General features: G+C 31.2%; 1 protein-coding gene across 1 annotated transcript; it reads right to left on the bottom strand.

The window, feature by feature from the left end:
• Nucleotides 1-5,716: 5,716 nt before the first annotated feature.
• On the bottom strand, nucleotides 5,717-6,196 carry LOC127127589 (transcriptional regulator TAC1). The gene has a single exon (XM_051056839.1). The coding sequence runs from the start codon at nucleotides 6,194-6,196 to the stop codon at nucleotides 5,717-5,719; it is 480 nt and encodes a 159-aa protein (XP_050912796.1).
• Nucleotides 6,197-20,243: the final 14,047 nt, after the last annotated feature.

Below are 20,243 nucleotides of genomic sequence, written 5' to 3'. Positions count from 1 at the left end.
CTCTTTGTTTTCGGCTGTACCTTAGAGTGACGAACGCTCCGGCTACCCACATATTAGTTAATGCCAGTTTTTCTCTTGGGTTTAGATTTCATCCCTTTTTGGAGTCAAGCAACATATTCTTTGGTTCAGACCATACCTTTATCACAACTTCTTTTCACCTCCCACCACTAGTTCTATGAACTACGTAGCTCTGAATTCCTTATTACACTATAAGGATACGTAGGTATGAGGGACATAATCCACACCGAGCACTTTATATATTCTCTTTTCTTTTCCCGTTATCCTTTCGCGAGTAATCCTTAGATGTAACACCCATTCAAGCAAGAACAATTAAAACGGTTCTCGTTGAGTAGAATGAATATTATGGGTGCTAATATGTTCCCCTTGCATAACCGACTTCCTTACCCATATTATCTCTTTCCCACGTATTTTATCGATGTTTTCCCTTTCCTTTGAGAATAAATAAAGTTCGATGGCGACTCTGTTGTATGTTCGAGCGTGTGATGCGTGCGGATATATTTCCGCTAGCTTCACAAGAGATTCAATTTCATGGTTCATTCAAAGTCATATTCAAGGAAAAATCAAATATTTAGAGATGTAAGTTTGGAAGGAAGTCTTGATTTCTTAAGACACAAGTTACATACACCATTCATTTTAAGAAAAGTCATTTTATTACAAAAAGATCCAAATTACAAATTTACATTCAAAATTCCATCTTTTGACCTACTGTTGACTTTTGGGTCAACTATTGACTTTTTGGTCCACTAGTTGACCAAAGTCAACTTATCCTAAACCATGGTTTATTTCCTTATCCATCTCCAAGACACTCCACTTGTTGTGCTTCTAAGCCTTCAAGCCTCCAAAAATATCTTCAAGAGCCTAGATACATGCCTTGCCAAGTCCATATGCCTTGCCAAGTCCACATGTCTTGCCAAATCTTAATGGATGTTGCTTCATGGAAAACATGTAACACCAACCCTGGAAAAACATACCATATTCAATACACAATTAGCCCCAAAGATCAAGATATTGTATAACTTACATTCACATAAGCCAATGCATAACATGAAGAAAAAAAACAATTTTCGGGTTGGTAACTGGTTACCCAAAACCTGGTAACCAGTTACACCTGCTTCCACACCACAAAAAAAGCCAAGTTTTTCTCTCTGGTAACGGTTACCATATTTTGAGTAACCAGTTACACCCGTATTTCTCCAACATCTAGAGGCCTATTTTCATTCTGGTAACTGGTTACACAAAACATGGTAACCGGTTACACCTTCTTTGATGAGTCTTATTCAACAACCCATAACACCTTTTTTCATTCTGGTAGTCGGTTATGCTAAACATGGTAACCAATTACACCTGCTATTTTTTGCAATTCTAGCCTGCATAATACATCATAGTACCGGTCCAACACAAACCAATTCCTACAACATGTTCACATAGCAGGACTTGAATTCAATGCAACAACACTAGCAACTTCCTATCTTTGAACCAAGAATTACTACAACATCACTAACATTCATCAATACTTGAACTACGCTAATTCACTTTAATCATAACGTCACCAACCTGTCATAACAGTCCCTATTACACTTCAATAATAATCCTAACTAACCATTTAACAACTCACTAACACTGTTAACTTCATAATCAACTTACTGTTGGAATCTATTAACACTAACTGCTACCCTAACCTTTAACAGTGCTGCACGAAAAAGTTGATCGAAATAGTTAGAGCATTCATCTACATAAACTCATCACACTATTCAATCTTCAAACAACAATTATAACAATCATTCACAATCACTCAAACTCAAAATTTTACTCTCTCAATTTATATCTTTCACGTCACACCAAAGTTCTACCACCATTGGAGCAAGCTTCACATTAAAGTTTGTCACCATTTGAGTTAAACCTCCTACACTCTACACTAGTCTCACACTCATATAATCAACAACAATAATAATTCAGTTCAGAATTTTATAGAATTAATTCTTGAGAGGAAGAAGTTCATTGTAGAAATAGAAGATTGAAAGTTCAAAGTAGCATACCTCTGGTTTTCTTCATCTTCATCATCTTCATATTCCAATAATATGCAAGACAATTCTCCATCTTGCAGGTCAGTGAATTTTTTACCTCCTCTGTTTGCTTGAATTTTGATACCTAGATGTAGCTCTTGCAATGGAGAATCAAAGCCCCAAGGTTCGGTGGCTTGATTCTTATTCGCCATCATTTGATTTTCATTTAGAGGTTAGGCTTCATCACTTTCTTTATGCAATTCTAAAATTTTGTTGAGTATTAGATTAAATTGATAAGAGCTTTGGAAATAGGAGATGGAGAGGAGCTTTTTTTTATGTTGTAACTTGACTGTTCCGGACAACTCCGACACCTCCGATGCGGTGGATCAAGACAATGGAAGCTTGGAAGAAGAAGACAAGCATGGAAGATGAAGTTGCTGAATTTTCTATTCACACCTTTGTTTTTCTCTGCACCTCCCTGCTGAACACAACATCTACACTTTGCATTGGGCCTCAATCTGTTAGGCGCAATACCTCTATACTTACCTCACATTGTTTCTCCAAGTCAAACACAAGTTAAAGACATCATGCAAACAATAAAGACAAAAGGACATCAGGACTGGATCATTTCTTCATCATTCAAGCATAATAAAAAGATTCTTCTGTCAATATTTGTCAGTTATGATGCGAATTGTGTGCCATGAGGCATAAGTAGTAGATAATGGATGAGAGGGAGTATTCCTATCCTCATTTTGAATATCTTTGGATTTGGGACGCCTGACCTAGTTGTTCAGAGTATTCACCTCCACTCATAAACTTTAGTGAAATTCGAATAGAATAACTGTCAAGTCTTTTTCCCCACATACAATTCAACAATCAACATCAACAATACCTCATCCATACATCATATTTATTTGGTTTAAACATAATTATTATTCCTTCTCTTTGTTTAAACACCACTTTCATATCCTCCTGGTTTAAATACCACTTTCATATCCTCTTGGTTTAAACACCACTCTTTTGACTTCAACTATTACTTTGGTTTAAACATCATTTTTATGCCTGATTGGTTTAAGCACCACCTTTATGATCCCTATATTCCTGTTGGTTTAAACACTACACGACTATCACTTCTTCGGTTTAAACACCACTTTCATCATTTCTTCGGTTTAGACACCACACTTCTATTTTCCTATTTGATTTAAACACCACACTTTCCTTTCTTCTTCGGTTTAAACACCACTTTTATTAATTCCTTAGTTTAAACACCACTTCTACTTTCTATTACCCTTTTTGGTTTAAACTCCACACTTTTATTACCCGTTTTGGTTTAAACACCACTTCTACTTTCTATTACCCTTTTTGGTTTAAACACCATTTTTATTCTTGTTCTTGGTTTAAACACCACTATCCAGTTTAAACATCATTTCACAAATCTTTCCTCATTGCACCGTCACTTTTACAATTCAAACAACACTTTTGCAATTCAAAGCAAGTTCTCTTTCTTTCTTTATTTCAATGCAAGCAACTCTTTCTTTTTCTTTATCACACAAACTTTTTTAAAATGATTTTCTTTCTTTTCAAAAAAGAACTGTTATAATTCGTTCTTTAGCAGTCAAACTAAAAGCTTAGAGCATCCGAATAAGGATCAGAATCAGCTAACGTCTACACACTTCTAGGATACGATTATAACTGCTCCCTAAAGACAACCAACACATCCGTATTTTCTACCACGGACTACAAAGTTCTGATTTTCTCATCGTACTATGAGAATACGTAAGCACGAGGATTCGAATCCTTGACGAGCACACTAATTAATAAACTTATTTTTCCCTTTAATTTACATCAATCGCAAGTTGATTTAGATAGTAACACCCATTCGCGCAAAGAACAATCAAAATGATTCACGTTGAGTACAACAAATGTGAGGGATGATAATACATTTCCCTTGCATAACCGACTTCCTTACCTTTTTTCTCCTCCCCTTGGGTTTTATCAATAGTTTCCCTTTCCTTCTGGAATAAATAAAGTTCGGTGGCGACTTTGTTGTATCTTCGAGCGTGCGATGCCCTCAGGTACTTTTCCCGGCGCGACAACGTGATAAATATGCAATAACAAAATCTATCAGTAGTAAAATTTTCTTATTGGTTAACACCAAAATATCCATTTTACTTTCTATCATTTATTTTATGTCATTTACTTTTACGTATCATAACAAACATAAAACCATTCTCTACTTAAAATCTTAAAAACTGTTGAACGATCTTTTGAAACCACTGGTCTCTATGGATATGATAATTATAAAACTTACTTTTGTTGCATGTGAGCACACAAAAACTTGATCACCACATCAGATGAAGACTTTATCTCATAGTATTGTCATCATAAAACCAAATAGATTAATAGATTCCTGCAGTCATTATACCTGCAAGCACATAACTCCACACACACATCACACCTCGTAGAATCTCTTTACATAAGAATAAGTCATCTCGACGAACCTACTTATCAAATAAGACACAACTTAGATACACATTTACAACAAAACATGTGGTAAGAGACGCATCCTAACCAAGATAGGCCCCAACATAGCTGAAACCTAAAAAGGAGAAAATTGAGGACCCTTATGAACTACACTAAATAAAAATTAATAAGACCACCAATGTTGTGAACCGGCAGGACAAAGCTCCACTCACAAAACCCATTAACCCAAAGATAGTATATCAGAGAAGCAAACACCACACTAAATTTTGTTTTTTGAATCGCCACAAACTCAAAAGAATTTGTTGAATTAAATTCCTTAACCATACTCGCCAAACCACAAACATTAAAAGATCATATCAACATTAAAAGGAACATTCTACTTGTTTGTCTATTCTTATAAGACCCCACGATCTCTCACTTCCTACGCCCAACAATTCATCCACTACTACCTCATCACTCAACTCTCAACTTAAAAGGAACATTCTACTTGTTTGTCTATTTTTAAATTTTTGGTAGCTAAATTACTATCAAGCTCACAAAAAATCCCATAAACCAAAGAAAAATGTTGCACTAAACGAGAAGCACAGGGAAGAGGAGCTCATACATCTCTTTAGAATAGGTCTTGAAACACTAACCTATATACAAAAATCAATAGAAGTATGAGTACTAAGAAAGAAGAGTAATCATCTAATCCAAAGTAGATCATATGACACCGATCTCCATAGGAACTGGACGGATCATCTATTTACAATCCAACAGAACTGCACAAGATAGGAGAAGCTACAATAACATTCAAATCCCTGGAGAAGGAACCAACAAATCACCCAAGTTGTCCTCACAACGAAAAGCTTCTTAGTAATATATACACCGAACAACGACTTCAGATATTAAATAAAAATAACTATATTCAAATAATAGCTATATATGATCACAAAGAAGTAATTGTTTTTCTATATATAATGTAGATATAATGTATAATAATAATAATAGTCACTAAAAAAATACATGTAACTTTTTATGTATAATAGTGATAATACAAGTATTTTTTTCTAAATAATAATAGTAATAATACAAATAATTTCACATTTAGTTATTTCCTCTGGTTATTTATATTAGCAATACCTTTTTGTTTATATAAAAAAACCAGAAGTAGTATACTTACGGAAAAAAAGTGACCTAGTTTAGCCAATTTTTCAATTGCCATGCAATCAAAAGAATGATCGAGTGCTCAATGTTGAAGAACCTATTGGCTCATAACCTAACCTAAGTTCAAGGTCTAAATCACATTTATTCTCTTCAATCCTATGTGTGACACCACCACTTCCTTTTATATCAACAAATGAAGAACTACGAGGAAGTTCTTTTGTGGAAACTAACTTTCCTCTTTGAGTTTCATGGTTCTCTTCCAAATCAACATGATCATTTGTATTCTTGATTGAGATATCCAAAGAAAGCAAGTTTTCTTCGGATGATTGTTGTTTGAGCTTGGCTCTATCTCTTCTATGGATATTCATGTGGCCTCCTAATGCTTGAGCATTTGAAAATCCTCTCTTGCAAAAAGTGCAAGAATAGGATCTAGCTTGTGCTGGACTATCATCTGAGCTCCATCTTATTTGCTCAGATTTATTAGGGTTTTGGGTGTACTCCATTTTTCTTTGGAAAGTAATGGGGAAATAGCTATAAGACATAAATATTGCAAAGGAGAGAAAAATGAGTTATATATAACTTGAGTCAAAAGGTTATAGTTGCTATAAAATTTATAGTAAGATTGAGAAACTACCTAAGATGGTGTTCTATATTTTTTGTTTATTTTAATGTGGTAGCTTAATAATATAATAGTTTACAATATAGCATGGATGCTATTAAAAAAGGTGAGATAACCCTAAAGTTAATTTATTAAAATATTAAGTGCTTTGGTTTTATTTACTCATTCAATGATTCTACTAGACATTTTCCTTTCAAATTGCCTTGAGAGGATCAATAAGAATTAATATGATTTTTATCTTGTGCTCTTTTAGGATTTGTGAAAAGCTAAAAATTGATTTCCCTTAGAATGAAAAGTTAAATAAGGTTTTTACTCATTGTGTATTAGCTTGTGTGTTTCATGCAAATACTATAATATGCCTTTGAAGAAACTATAACTGTCACAGGCAAGATTTTCTTAATTGGCAAAGAAGTACAATATTTGACAAATGAAAAATGAAATAAACTTAGACACGTTTGTAGTGGCATTAGACTCTTCATTTACAATAAGGTAAATTAAAATTTATTATAAATCAGAAAAAATGAATGAAAATTCACTATAAGATGATTGGTGTATCTAATATGGATCTCTAATAAAGATTCAAAAATATTTTTTTATTATTTTTAATTAATTTTAATACAAATGGAGCTTCAAGAAAAAATCTTGAAATATTAATTTGTGGTAGCATATTTAGGGATAATTTTGAAAAATTCATAAGAGTTTTCTCATTTAAGATTGAAGTTTGCACGCATTTTCAAGCTAAATTGCATGGAAACATGTTTATTATGGAATATGATTACAAAAAATTAAAATAAATATTTGTCTTGAAATTATCTCTATACCGATGATTCTTGTATTTTATAATTTGAATATTATTCATAGATATCTTTTAATTAAATGGAAGAATATTTTACACATAATACAATATGTTTCTTTAGATTTAAGATATTTTATTTTTTAGAAAGAAAAATGCATGTGCAAATAGATTAAGATTATAGGTTTTTTATTATGACATTTAGTGAAGTTTACTTTCTATTTATGTTTTTTAAAAGGATTTTGTGCAAGGGATTAAATTTATAGAACTATCATTTTTATTTTATTTTGGCTAGCTTTTTGATGAATTAAATTTTATGTCAAATTTTTGTTTATATGTTAGATGTACACATCATAAAACTTATATAGTATATAAATGACAAAATTTCTCGTGTCAATCAATTATACATAGTTTTTAAAATAAATTTGAAATAATTTTTAGAATTAAATCAACAAAATATTTCTTATTCAATAATCTACCTTTATTAAAAAATATATCTCTCTTTAATTAAAAAACTTGAAACATTTTTAAATATTTGAAATAAATTAACAAAATATTTAAGAATTAAATAAGTAATGGAACAATTTCTGTAATATTAAAATATTTTTATTGACTTTACCTGATATATAATTTTATGAATGAGATAGTTCAAATCTAGTTCTAGGAAGGGAGAAAAGTTAAAACTCTTCAAGAAGATATTTGTTATCTATATTGTTGTTCATCTTAATTTAAAAAATTTGTCTTTACAATTAGACACAAATTTAAAAGTATTTATTTATACACAAAAAAGAATTAAATATTTAAAAATAATGAGTAACTCATAACTTTTTTTTATTATAGAGAGTTAAGTACATATATGATACAGATTATTTGAAAATAAGCACATTATCTTAGGAAATAAATTAATTTTATATTTGTTTAATAATTTAGATAAATATTTATGTTATTATAAAATTTAGTAATACACTTTAATTTTAAAAAATATCCAATAGGTTTTTAATATTTTAGATCACATAAAATGACAATCTACGTTGTTATACATATTTTTTTACAACAATATCTAAAATTAAGAAAGTGTAAAATAGCAAAATGCCTAGTTTCAAAAGTGACATCTATCAACCTAAGTATAACAAAAACCTGCTATAATAGGGCATATCTTTGCCACATATAAAGAGCAAACAATTGTCATCTTTGTAAATAACAAATTCATAAATCAAAAGTAATGTGCAATTTAAAATGGAAAGACTAACTTCCATTTTTATGAATAACTTTAGCGTCAACTCAGTGGTAAGACTTTGAAAGATTCTTTTAATTCTTGCATAAAATAGTTATAAAATAATAATTTTGTAGGTCTCATTTTTACAAATTTCATTTATATAATTTTTTTATATATATATATATATATATATATATATATATATATATATATATATATATATATATATATATATATATATATATGAGTACTCGAATCAATTTCAGTATTTTAAATTATATTTGTTGTGATAAACATATGAATTATTTAAATTAATTTATATTTAAAATAAGATTTTAATAAAAATAAATAATTGAATAAATTAAAAAAAAATAAGAGACATAAAATCTAATAACATAGTTAAACATACTCAGCTTATAAAAAAAAATTAACTAGAAATATATGATAATGTTCAAAATAATTTAAAATATTATGTTGGTTTATCAATTGATAAATTGAGATATGATATGAAAAAAAAATCTTAAAATGACACGGACATCTTTATAATTTTAAAATCGATATTCATATTTTTTTTAACTTACATATAATAAGGAAATTTTGTTGTAACAAAAAAAATGTAGATAAATATCATATATATTTATAATTTTGTACAATTATTAAAAATTAAAGAGGATATTAGTGTTATTTTAATAGACATGAGGGTGGTTAATAAAAACTTTAAAACTAAAATAAGTGTCGTTGTCAATTTAATAGGTGTAATTTCTTCTAAAAATAATTAGTTTACTATTATTTTTTTTTAATGTAATAAAATAATATGAGTATTTTTTCCTCTTTTGACATTTTTTAAAATTTTCCATAGAACTAATTATTTATATACCACCAGAATTAATTAATATATTTTTTACCTAATAAATACTTTAATGTAAACAATAACTAATATTTTTAAAGTTAAATTTATAAAACACAATATATAAATACTTAATAAATCTAATATTACAACCCCTAATTTAATTTTGGAATCTTATATACTTTTAGAGACGGTGGTAGTATATAATATAAATTTTAAAAATTAGTGATTCGTTTATAAGGTGTTATTCTCTTTATTTAAATAGTTTAATTATACATATCTTTCACTTCTTATTAAAATGACCACTTCGGTGCAGATGAGTGCACGGTCGGTTTCATGCTTAAATCTATTTTGACGATGATAGCTATGACATTGTAGAAATAGTACAACAAATATCACTTTACTCATCTGACCATATAAAATTGATATATGAGATAGGCTAGATTTGGCACATTGTAAGCAAACTAGTATGTATGCCCATGTAAACATACATGTTCTCTAAATTTTGATTTATAATAAATTGATTTTTATACATCAAACAAATGTGACATAATAAATAAAAATGAGAAGCATAATTTAGAAATAAAAGAAATGTGAGAAGATCTGAAGATGAATAAAAATGAAATGAATTTTTAATATTCAAATTTGTGTTTGATCAAAAGTGGTGCGTTAATGCGTCCTTCTGTTTTCTATGGTAATATGACACTTTTAGTTAATGGAAGTCTGACGTCTGAGACGAGTATTAAAAGAGGGTTAAAAATATAACAAAACGTCTTGTCTCCGTTGATACACCTAAATGCAATAGAACGATAACTAAATGAAGAATAGCTCCAACAAGTCACCTTCCACACAACAACAACACATTACTCCTGATTATCTGTAAAATGGTGGAAGATATAAAGAAAAAGGGGTGAGAATAAACTTTATATAAAAATTGTGTAAAGAATGCATGGATAGATAAACACACAACATAACAAGCATTCAATACATAAACCACACCACTACAATCTTGTACCTTTTCTATCATAATATATACATATGCATGCAATGTGACTCATGGCATTGACAATATGCATGTGGTGCCAATCAACAATGATTTTTCATACGAATTAGGTCCCAACATCTGAACCCCAAGCCCCCTCATCTGAGCTCCGAACAAGTGACTAATCCATACATTTGAACTCGTGACTCGCCTCTTTCATAATAACGACATACGATAATACAAAAACAATATAACAATGATTACAACCATACGTTTGTCTATAAACAATCATGCATTTAAACACATCAACAGTAGTTCTCACTCCGAACTACATATCACAGCATAAAACATACAATTACATTCACAGTATGTAATTGTATTCGCAACACAACAATTCATAAATATAATCATAATTCACCGCTCAAAATTATGCAATTCATCATAAAACTTCACATAATCTAAAACAGTACATGACAACATCTATTAATCGCAAAAACAACACAATGTCACACAAATTAACTCGAAACAACTTAATTTTGTGTTGTCACACTTGACAGGCGATCTACAGCTCGTTGGGCGCACATCACAGAATCCATAACCCCTCATTATGCATATCTCATTGGACGAGACATCGCTCGCTGAGCGAGCTCTCACTAGGCGAAGTTCAACAACGCTGGGCGAGATCGCTTAGACCAGAACCACTAAAAACACAATTTTCACTATTGGAGCCCTACCAACGCTCCGATTTCTGCCCCAATCGATTCCAAACGCAAGAAATTCATATAGTATTAAAAAAACTAAATTAGGAACATATTAACATATATTACACCGATTTGATTTAAAATAATCATCGTCTTCAACAATTGCAACCCAACTCATAAGAACACCAAATTTTAGAATTTAATCATATAGTTTCACATGAAATTAACATGAAACCAGTACACGAATTTTACACAAAACATCAATCATAACATAATATACGTGTATTCATAATCAATAATTCACACATAATCAACAATGGAAAAATAGGAGAAAACCTAGAAGAGGATTAAGGAGTCCTCACTACCCGTCATAAATTACTCTAATATATGAAGTAGTTCCCGCATTACCTCAAATTCCTCATAGCAAATTATGAATTTAATTATGTTGGTGATTTGAATCATTCTCTCTTCAAGTCCTAACCTCTTTTTCTCAAAAAAAAACTCTAACTTTACGTACTATCACTTCAAAAACTCAACTAATCCCTTTTTATCTATAAAAACCTAATTTAACCATTTACTAATTACACTCTGGTCAAACTCCTCTTATAATTCTCACTACTTCCCTTATTTCTTATTAGCTTCTATTTTCCATCCAAAACCTTTATTTCTATTAATTAAAAAGAACTATTAGTTCTATTTGCTTATGATTATTCTAATCATTCTACCAACCTACCAATACTCTCCCTACATCCCACCATATGCCACATACACATACCACTTATAATATATTTAATTAAAAGTGTATCACATACTAAATAATCAAATAAAAACACTAATAATTTAATTAAATAGATTAATCAAATTTCAGGATGTTACAGGTTAGAAGTGCATGATCTTCGTCTGGTTAACTTAGCTTTGGTAGGTAAATAACGTTAAAGGTTACTCATGGGTTGTGAATGAATATATTATTTTACATATATTATATTCTTGTGATTCCTTAATTAAGAGGTTGAAGGTTGTGGATCTTAGTTTGACCTCATCCTAGTGGAAGAGGCCTCCTTCTAAGGGTCTAAGTCAGGCAATTCTTCTAACTAGTTTGCGGATGGGATTACTATGAGACTAGGTGATAGTCTAGATACCTCATTCTGGGTATATCATTGGGTGAGTCAAATTCCTCTAAAACAAAGGTTCAAAAGACTTTATCACATTCATCATAATAAATGTAGAACTATTGGAGAGGTGATAGTGGTTGAATGGGGTAAGTTGAGGTGGATATTTCAGTTGAGGAGATCTTTCTTTGATAGGGATTTGGAGTTAGTAGAACGTGTCTTCCAGTGTTTGTAAGGGGTTAACCTTTCACCTGGTATGGATTATTGATGGTGGAAGGTAGGGAAGGATGACATCTAATCGTTTGCTTCATCCTATAGATCCATTTTTGATGATAAGCTTCGACCCTCGTTTCCTTCTTTCAGAGGGATTGCGCCTTGTCTTCTCTCGAGAAAATTTGGACTCCTTCCAAAGTGGTTGTCTTCTTATGGAAATTACTTTTGAATAAGTTCTCATCTAGAGAGAATTTTGTTAAACATAAGATTCATTTAGCGAATGTTGGCTTAACTTGTAGTTTTTAGGGGGGAGGATATAGAGTCAGGTTCTCATTTAATTGTCACTTGTAATATTATTTTATCTTGGTGGTATATGATTTTTAGGTGGCTGATTTATTCTTATGTTATCAATAAGAATATATTTTCTTTGTTTTAGTCATATGATGTGATCTGGGTTACCTATAAATCTAAGAATGACTTGGTTTTCTCAGGCAATGTTATTAACATAGAGGACACGGACATCAGTTTGGCATAAAAATAATATTTATAAAAGTATTCGAAGTACTCTTTCCCTTTCACTTCATGGATGGAAAACCTTACCTTCATTATGAAGAAGTAGCAGATAAAGTGTCGTCAACCTTTCTTTTGGCAAGGAGTTTTTTCTTCCTTCTTCTAAAAATTTCTACTCTTAACTTGTGTTCTTGCTTACAAAGTTCTGGTTGCATGAGTCCTTATAAATGGTGTCTTTGTTTTATATCAGAGGGTTTGCTCTAGGAGGTTTGTTGCTTGAGAGGTTGTGTATTTAAACTTTGTAATGTTTTTTTTTGTGCTTTTTGAACTAAAGATAATTTACACACATTTGACAATATAAAGATAATTTACACTTAATCATAACCATTAAATTTTTGTAAGTATTTGACTTTTACTTTAATCACATTTAAACTATCATCTCTTAATAGTTGTGAGGTAACAAAGGGTGTCATGAAAACTTACAACTTTATCCCTTACATTTTGTTCCATCGAAGGGTATGTTGTAATAGTCATTGGTTTGATCCCCAACAACATCATTTTTTTTTCAGACTATAAAACGTGTGTCACATACCTCTCGATTTTTGTTAATATCCAATGGAAAAATATAGTATTTACTTTTGTTTGAAATTAAAATCGAGGGGTAAATCCTATTTTTTTTCATTTATACTTTATTTTAGAACTGAATTTGTCTGGTCTGTAATTTTTTATAGACAAAATCTACATACAAATTTTGTGACACAATCATAACGTTTTATTTTATACCAGAACATAACTAAATATGCATACATTGTTTACAAAACCAAATGTACACGTATTCAAAATGGTACACCAAAAGAACCTATACATATTTAAAAACACAACCTATAATATTGACAAAATCAAATACATGTGGAACAGAAAACATTTACACAATATTTACAACAACGAAGAAAAGTTAGTGAAATTCATAAAAATATAGAAAGTAATCGGTCCAATGTGACATAATGTCATCTATATCTTCTTGTGGGAATGGTGTTGGGTCGCTAAACACATATAATTGTATAAAATTAAATTATGATAAGATAACAACAACAATATTAATTTAACAAATATAAATAAATTACATATATATGGATAAATTTAATACTGTAATCCATGAATTACTAATTCCTCGAGAGACAATATCAAACATATGATTCATAACATACTTTCCACGTGAATGACTGTCAGGTTGCCTTCGTGTCTATAAATAATTTTCATATAGTTATTAATACACACAAAGCACAAGTAATACATTAGCGAAAAAAAGAAAGAAAAAAAGTGCCAATAAGTATAAGTAATACTTACTTTTGGGGAATAGAACTTTGGCTTTTTACCTCTTATTTTACGAAGCACAAAATTGTATCCACCCATATATAACTGCTCTACATGTAGGTAAAAGTTAAACATGAATAAAAACTATTCAAAACTAAAGGTAAAATTTGAATATTACAAATAATATCACTTACTCACTCAAAACTTTATAATCAAAATAAAATAATTACAATATTTTGCTTCGGAGATATAATAACTAGTTGACAATGCGAATTGTGTAAACATTCAGAATTATTAATAACTAGATGAAGACCCGCGTGATGCGCGGTTGTAAATTAATTTATTATTTTTTTCTTAAATTAAATATGTTTAGAATTATTTTAATAAAACATGATTATTAAATTTATATTACAATATTTTTTTTTGTGAATTATAATTGAGTCGGTACGAAGGATCAGGTATAAAAAGATATATTTTATTTAAAGAGAAAATATTTGCTTGTAAATTAAGAGTGACTTTCATATTTGACTTTGCAAATTTAAAGATAAATTTATTATTTTGTTTTGACTCTCATGTCTTTTTGGTACTTATCTTTGATTTACTTATTTAATTTTAAGTCGTTAAAGATATGAGTGTTAGTATGAATAAGAGTTGAAAATGTTAATTGCTATATTAACTTAATTTTTTAAATTATTTTAATTTTAATTAATGAGTTTGTAAAAATTTATTTGATTTTGTCGTTGATATTAATTTAAATATGAGTGTGGTTTTTTTAGACATAAATATTGTCATTTTTATTATACTCTATATGGTCACTATTGTAAAAGAGAACAGGAAACTATATTTCACTTTGGGAAATCTCTATATTCTAATATGTCGTTAAATCAAGAATATTTTATTTTACCTTTTGAATATTGAAAATGAGTTTTAGGCGGTGTCATGTAAGACTATATGATGATGTGACACAAATAGAGTGGAAGTGCTAGCATGAGAATATGCGCTTATTGTCGCACCTCGAAAAAATGGGGATACGACTTTAAAGCGAAACGCGATCGCACGCTCGCAATGATGGACTGAACAGAGTCGCCACCGAACTTTATTTATTCCCAAAAATGGGAAAGAGAAAATATCGATAAAACCCCTAAAAGAAAGGATAATATATGGTCGTTGCAACCAATATCAGGGTTCGGGAGTCGGTTACGCAAGGGGAAGGTATTAGCACCCCTCACGTCCATTTTACTCAACGGGAACCATTAGGTTAGTTGTGTGCATTAGTGTTAGTTGAAATATTAGGCTTTTCGAATTATTAGGTGGGAAAGAAAGAAAGGATGAGAAGAGAATGTTTTCGGATTTTTGACGAAGGACTAAACCTAAGTTTTTTATTAGTGGGCCTGACAAGATTTAAAAATCCTGCTCCTACGTATCTCAAAAGAGAAATCAAGGCTTACGTAGTTCTGGGTAGAAAAATGTTTGTTTGTTGGTCGATTTTAGCGAAAGCTATATTGTATTAATCGACGAAAACATTGTTTTACCCAAAACAGATGAGGAGTGGACGCATACCATACATCGAACGGATTTATAAATCTACATTCGAAAAAGCGTCACTTATCTCGACTCAACAATCGTGGTCGAAACATTGTTTTGCATCACCTTAAGACAATATATCTTTCATTTATGAAAAAGGTTCTTTGATTAGTCGCACAGCGGCGAAAAAGAGTTTGATTGGTCGAATGTATTTTGAGTGATGGCGAGAGCTTGGATGAGTGAGATATACATCTCGAATCCTGGCCTCAGGAGTGCACGGTATACACCATGTTCCATTTCCATCTTTATTGGCAAAAGTATTTAATAGAGATTAAGTATTTTTAGGTTTGATTGAGAAAGGGTCTGAAGAAACCGCATTGACAATTTTAGACGATGGCGAGAGTTAAGATTGGCGAGGCATCCGCCTCGAATCTTAATCTCAGGAGTGCACGGTATACACCATGTTCCATTTCCATCTTTATTGAAAAAGTATTAAGGTAGGAATCAAGGGTTTTCGAGTTTGAAAGACGAGTACTTGTGACTTGCAATCTCTTACAGCTTGGGTCTAGTACTCGGGACTACGTCTGGACATTCCACCCAGGCAGTCTGTTTCTTTCAAGTATTGCTAAGAAAATGATTCGAATATTTACGAATGTTTTAGAGGGAAGACGAGTATTTATGGCTTGCAAGCTCTTACAGCTCGATCCTAATATTCGGGATTATAACTGGATATTCCATCCAGGATAATCTTTTTCTTCACGTTTTATTTAGAAAATGATTTGAATATTAGAGTGTGAAAGGGAAGACGAATATTTATGGCTTGCAAGCTCTTACAGCTTGAGCCTAATATTCGGGATTATAGCTGGATATTCCATCCAGGATAATCTTTTTCTTCACATTTTATTTAGAAAAAAGATTTGAATATTGCACTTGGTTTAAGAGAGGTCAATTGGTACCTGATCAAGGTTTAATTCAAATAAATTGAGACAAGATTTAAATTGAAATTGAAATGGTTTAAAATGAATTGAATTTAGACGTGATTTAAATTGAAATTGAAGTGGTTTTAAAATGAATTGAATTCTAAAATAAATTAAAATTGAAAGAGTAATTTAATTTATGATAAGTGGTTTTAAAATGAATTGAATTTTAAATTAAAATTGAAAAAAAATAATTTAATTTTTTATGAGTATTTTTTTAAAATGAATTGAATTTTAAATTAAAATTGAAAAAATAATTTAATTTTTTATAAGTATTTTTTTTAAAATGAATTGAATTTTAAAATAAAAAAAATAATTTAATTTATTGATCAAAATGAAATCCTGTTCATAGTTTCTTCTACTACCACCACATTAATCAATACCCCAACCATATATCTTTCCTCTAAATGTTGGTATTACAGAACAAAATCCTAAATCACTCCAATTTTGATTTTCTCCTTAAACCGTCATTAACTCGATATCGAGAAACAAGAACGACCTGTAAAAACAAAACTTGAAACAAGAGGTCAACGTTCATCTACCGTTTATGAATAACATGCTCAAACTTTCTATTTCGCATGATAACTTAAACAAAACTAATAAGCACGAACCGGTCTCAATCTCAGTGGTTTCCAAACAAACATCATAACCACAATGATAAACTTCATTCGGAAGTGAACACGATCGAATTTAAAGCAAAGAAAATGGACAGTTTGAAAGAGCCAAAACGCAATATCATTATGTACTTTTAGTGTATGAAATCATATATGGAAATCTGTCCATACCGACTCGAACAGAGAAACGAATGTGCAATAATGGAATAATGGAGATACAATATAATCAATCAACATTTTCGGACTCCAATCCAACATAAGTGCGAAAGAACATGAGCAATCTTAACAGAAAATAAACACAACAGCTTTATAACTCAATCAGAACTGAAATGCATAATGAATGAGCAGTATAATCAACTTATTTCTGAAATGAAATCCGAGTAGCTAACGATACGGTCAATTTCGATTCGTTACCGTCAGTGGGAAACTGCTAGTGTAGTATTGATCTTGCCACTGCTATGTGTCGATCAATGCTTCGTGACTGGATCCGCTCTTCGAACCTAACCATAACTTCCATCAACTCTAGAACCTGTAACCTCAATGCTTCAACCTGCATCTGAGATAGATTGTAACCTTCAATCTGCATTTGAGATTCACCACTTTACAACCTTAAATCTTCACTCTTCAAATTCGCTCATCCCTCTCCACTCCTTGAAATCAGTATTACTCGTCCCAACTTTATAGCTGCCGCGAACAAAACACCTCGCACATAGAGTCATATTATTCTTATCACACGCAAAGCAAGCAATGGTGCAGAGTTTTTTGCAGTTACTACAGATTCTCTTTGCGGTTTCTTTGATAGGAGCTGGAGGAGAATCAGTGGAATTTGAAGCTGATTCGGTTTTGGTGTCTTTATCTTCCCATTTGAAAGGTTTTTCGAGCGAAGAAGAAGGATGGTAATTGATCAAACCCCAAGCTTCTAGGAAATCGAAGACTCTCCTGATTGAACCGACGTCTCTGACGCGTGTTTGGCGAACATCGGTGAAGGTTATTTTTCTATTGGGATTGAATCTGAAAAATTTGACGATTGAGTCTCTGTAGTATTTGTAAACCCTAGGGTTTTTGGAAGAATCGGGAATGTTTCTGATTTCGGATTCGTGAATGGAATTCCATGAGAACCATCTCGAGTGAGATGGGATATGAATTAAGGTGGTGTCGATAGAGGGTTTGGACTCTGGTAAGGGAGCTTGCAGTTTGGGCGTCGGCGGTGGTGGTGGTGGTTTCGTAGTGGCGGAGGCAGATGAAGGTTTGACGACGGAATAGGGTTTCGTGAGGAGGATGATGAAGTGAGGAAGATGAAGGGTGTTGGATATGGTTGGTGGTTCAGGGTGTAGATTGTATGGAGGCGGATGGAGGTAGGTTGAGAGAGAGGATGGAGGTTTGTGGTTGGTGTGTGGAAGAGGAAGCTGGAGAGTGAAGGTTTCGTGTGTGAAGGAGGTGGGTGGAGGCGGAGAGTAAGGATGAAAAGAAAAGGGTGGCGGCGGATTAGGGTTTTTTGCCAGTGAAGAAGAGGAAAGGCCGTTCCATTTTATTTTTTATATCCTTTTCGTTTTCAGAGAGAGATCTCTCTTAATGAGAGAGTCAAAAGAGACGTTGAGAGTGCCCCTTTTTTCTCCTAGGCATCTGTTGGATTTTTTATCATGTGTGCTTCTTTAGCTTTTGTTTTTGGTGATGTATCAAAGGGTCATTGGTTGAGAAGGATAATTGAGGATAGGGATCCATGTGTTTTCCAATTGGGGTCACTGATTAATTTGAATTAAAGGCTACGATTGGACCAAAGAAACACAACATTGTTAACCAAATTAAAAATGCCTAGAATATCCCTTCTAGAAGCTTTAATCAATTTAAATCACTTAAATTAAATAAATTTCACATTTTTATATAAACATGATAAGATTAAAATGAGAGCATGATTATACCTATTTAATTTTTTGATTTTTCTGACATAATAATGAAAATAAACGGATTTAACCTGAATAGAAATCAGGTGCGAAATCGCTCAAAAAATTAAATTGAATGCACCAAAATGATCAGTGTGAAATAAACTTATTGAAAAAATACAGCGTTTCTTCTAATTTTTAAATAAATTTTGATCGACAGACTTGAGCTGATCAAAAAGTGGCCGAAAAATTAGTTGAAAAATAAATCGAGCATACCAGATTAAACTACGCGAAACATAGATTAATAAAATTGATGTCTAGAAGCTTGATTTTAAAAATTTTCGTTCACTGATTTAACGCATATTCTTCGATTAATTCAATCGGTTCGTCTGTAATTCCAAAAAATTATTTCGACTGATATTTTAGGCATTGTGCGGTATAGAATGTATGTTATGTTATGTAGATATGCAATAGCTATGATGAATGCATTGAGTCAGCGATTCAGGGTTAAAATTGGGGTATGACACTTATGTTTTAATATATTAGAATAGATACAGATAAAATTAATTGATAAAAGAAAACACAAATTAAAATATACCAACACATTATAAAATGGTCTCATTTAACATTCTTTGTTCTCATCAATAAACTTATTTTGTATGTACGCCTGAATACCGTTTTCTCTTCATTGTTTAAATTGAATTTTGAATGGGTCTAAGAAACAACACTTTCTTAATTCTCTTTCAACACACATCTAATGCATGGACCTAAAATATAATGTGAAAATCAAATATTGATGTTAAAGCATGAGAACAATAAATATGAATTGAAATCACCATAAAAAATTATACTTACGAACACCAAATTTGTTGTATGGTTACGTCCAACCAATCATCTTCCTTCAAAAATTCCATAACACAATTCTTATGAAGTATATAAACTTGTTTTGGCTCAGGTTTTAATGTCAACTCAAAGATGTTTGACATATCCTCTATCATCCTTGATAGTCTTTTCATGTTTTCTAGTTGAGGTGGTGTGATGTCAATACTATGTTATGGGGGGAGAACAATTATTTTTCATGATTGCACCATCCATAACAACTTTCTCAACTACTTTATCAGCTATGTCTAACTGATCCAAATTTGGGTGAATGAGTATACCCATTGATATCAATTTCTGCATCATAAAAATAATCTCAACACAATACATAAATTTAAATACACAAGCAATAACAACATATAATACAATTTTTTTTAACTTATACTTACCCCAATCACATCGTGAATACAC

Source organism: Lathyrus oleraceus, chromosome 3 (assembly GCF_024323335.1).
Source record: "Lathyrus oleraceus cultivar Zhongwan6 chromosome 3, CAAS_Psat_ZW6_1.0, whole genome shotgun sequence".
Taxonomy (NCBI): Eukaryota; Viridiplantae; Streptophyta; class Magnoliopsida; order Fabales; family Fabaceae; genus Lathyrus; species Lathyrus oleraceus.
The sequence above is the reverse complement of the archived record's forward strand: the minus strand, read 5'-3'. Positions and strand labels throughout refer to the sequence as shown.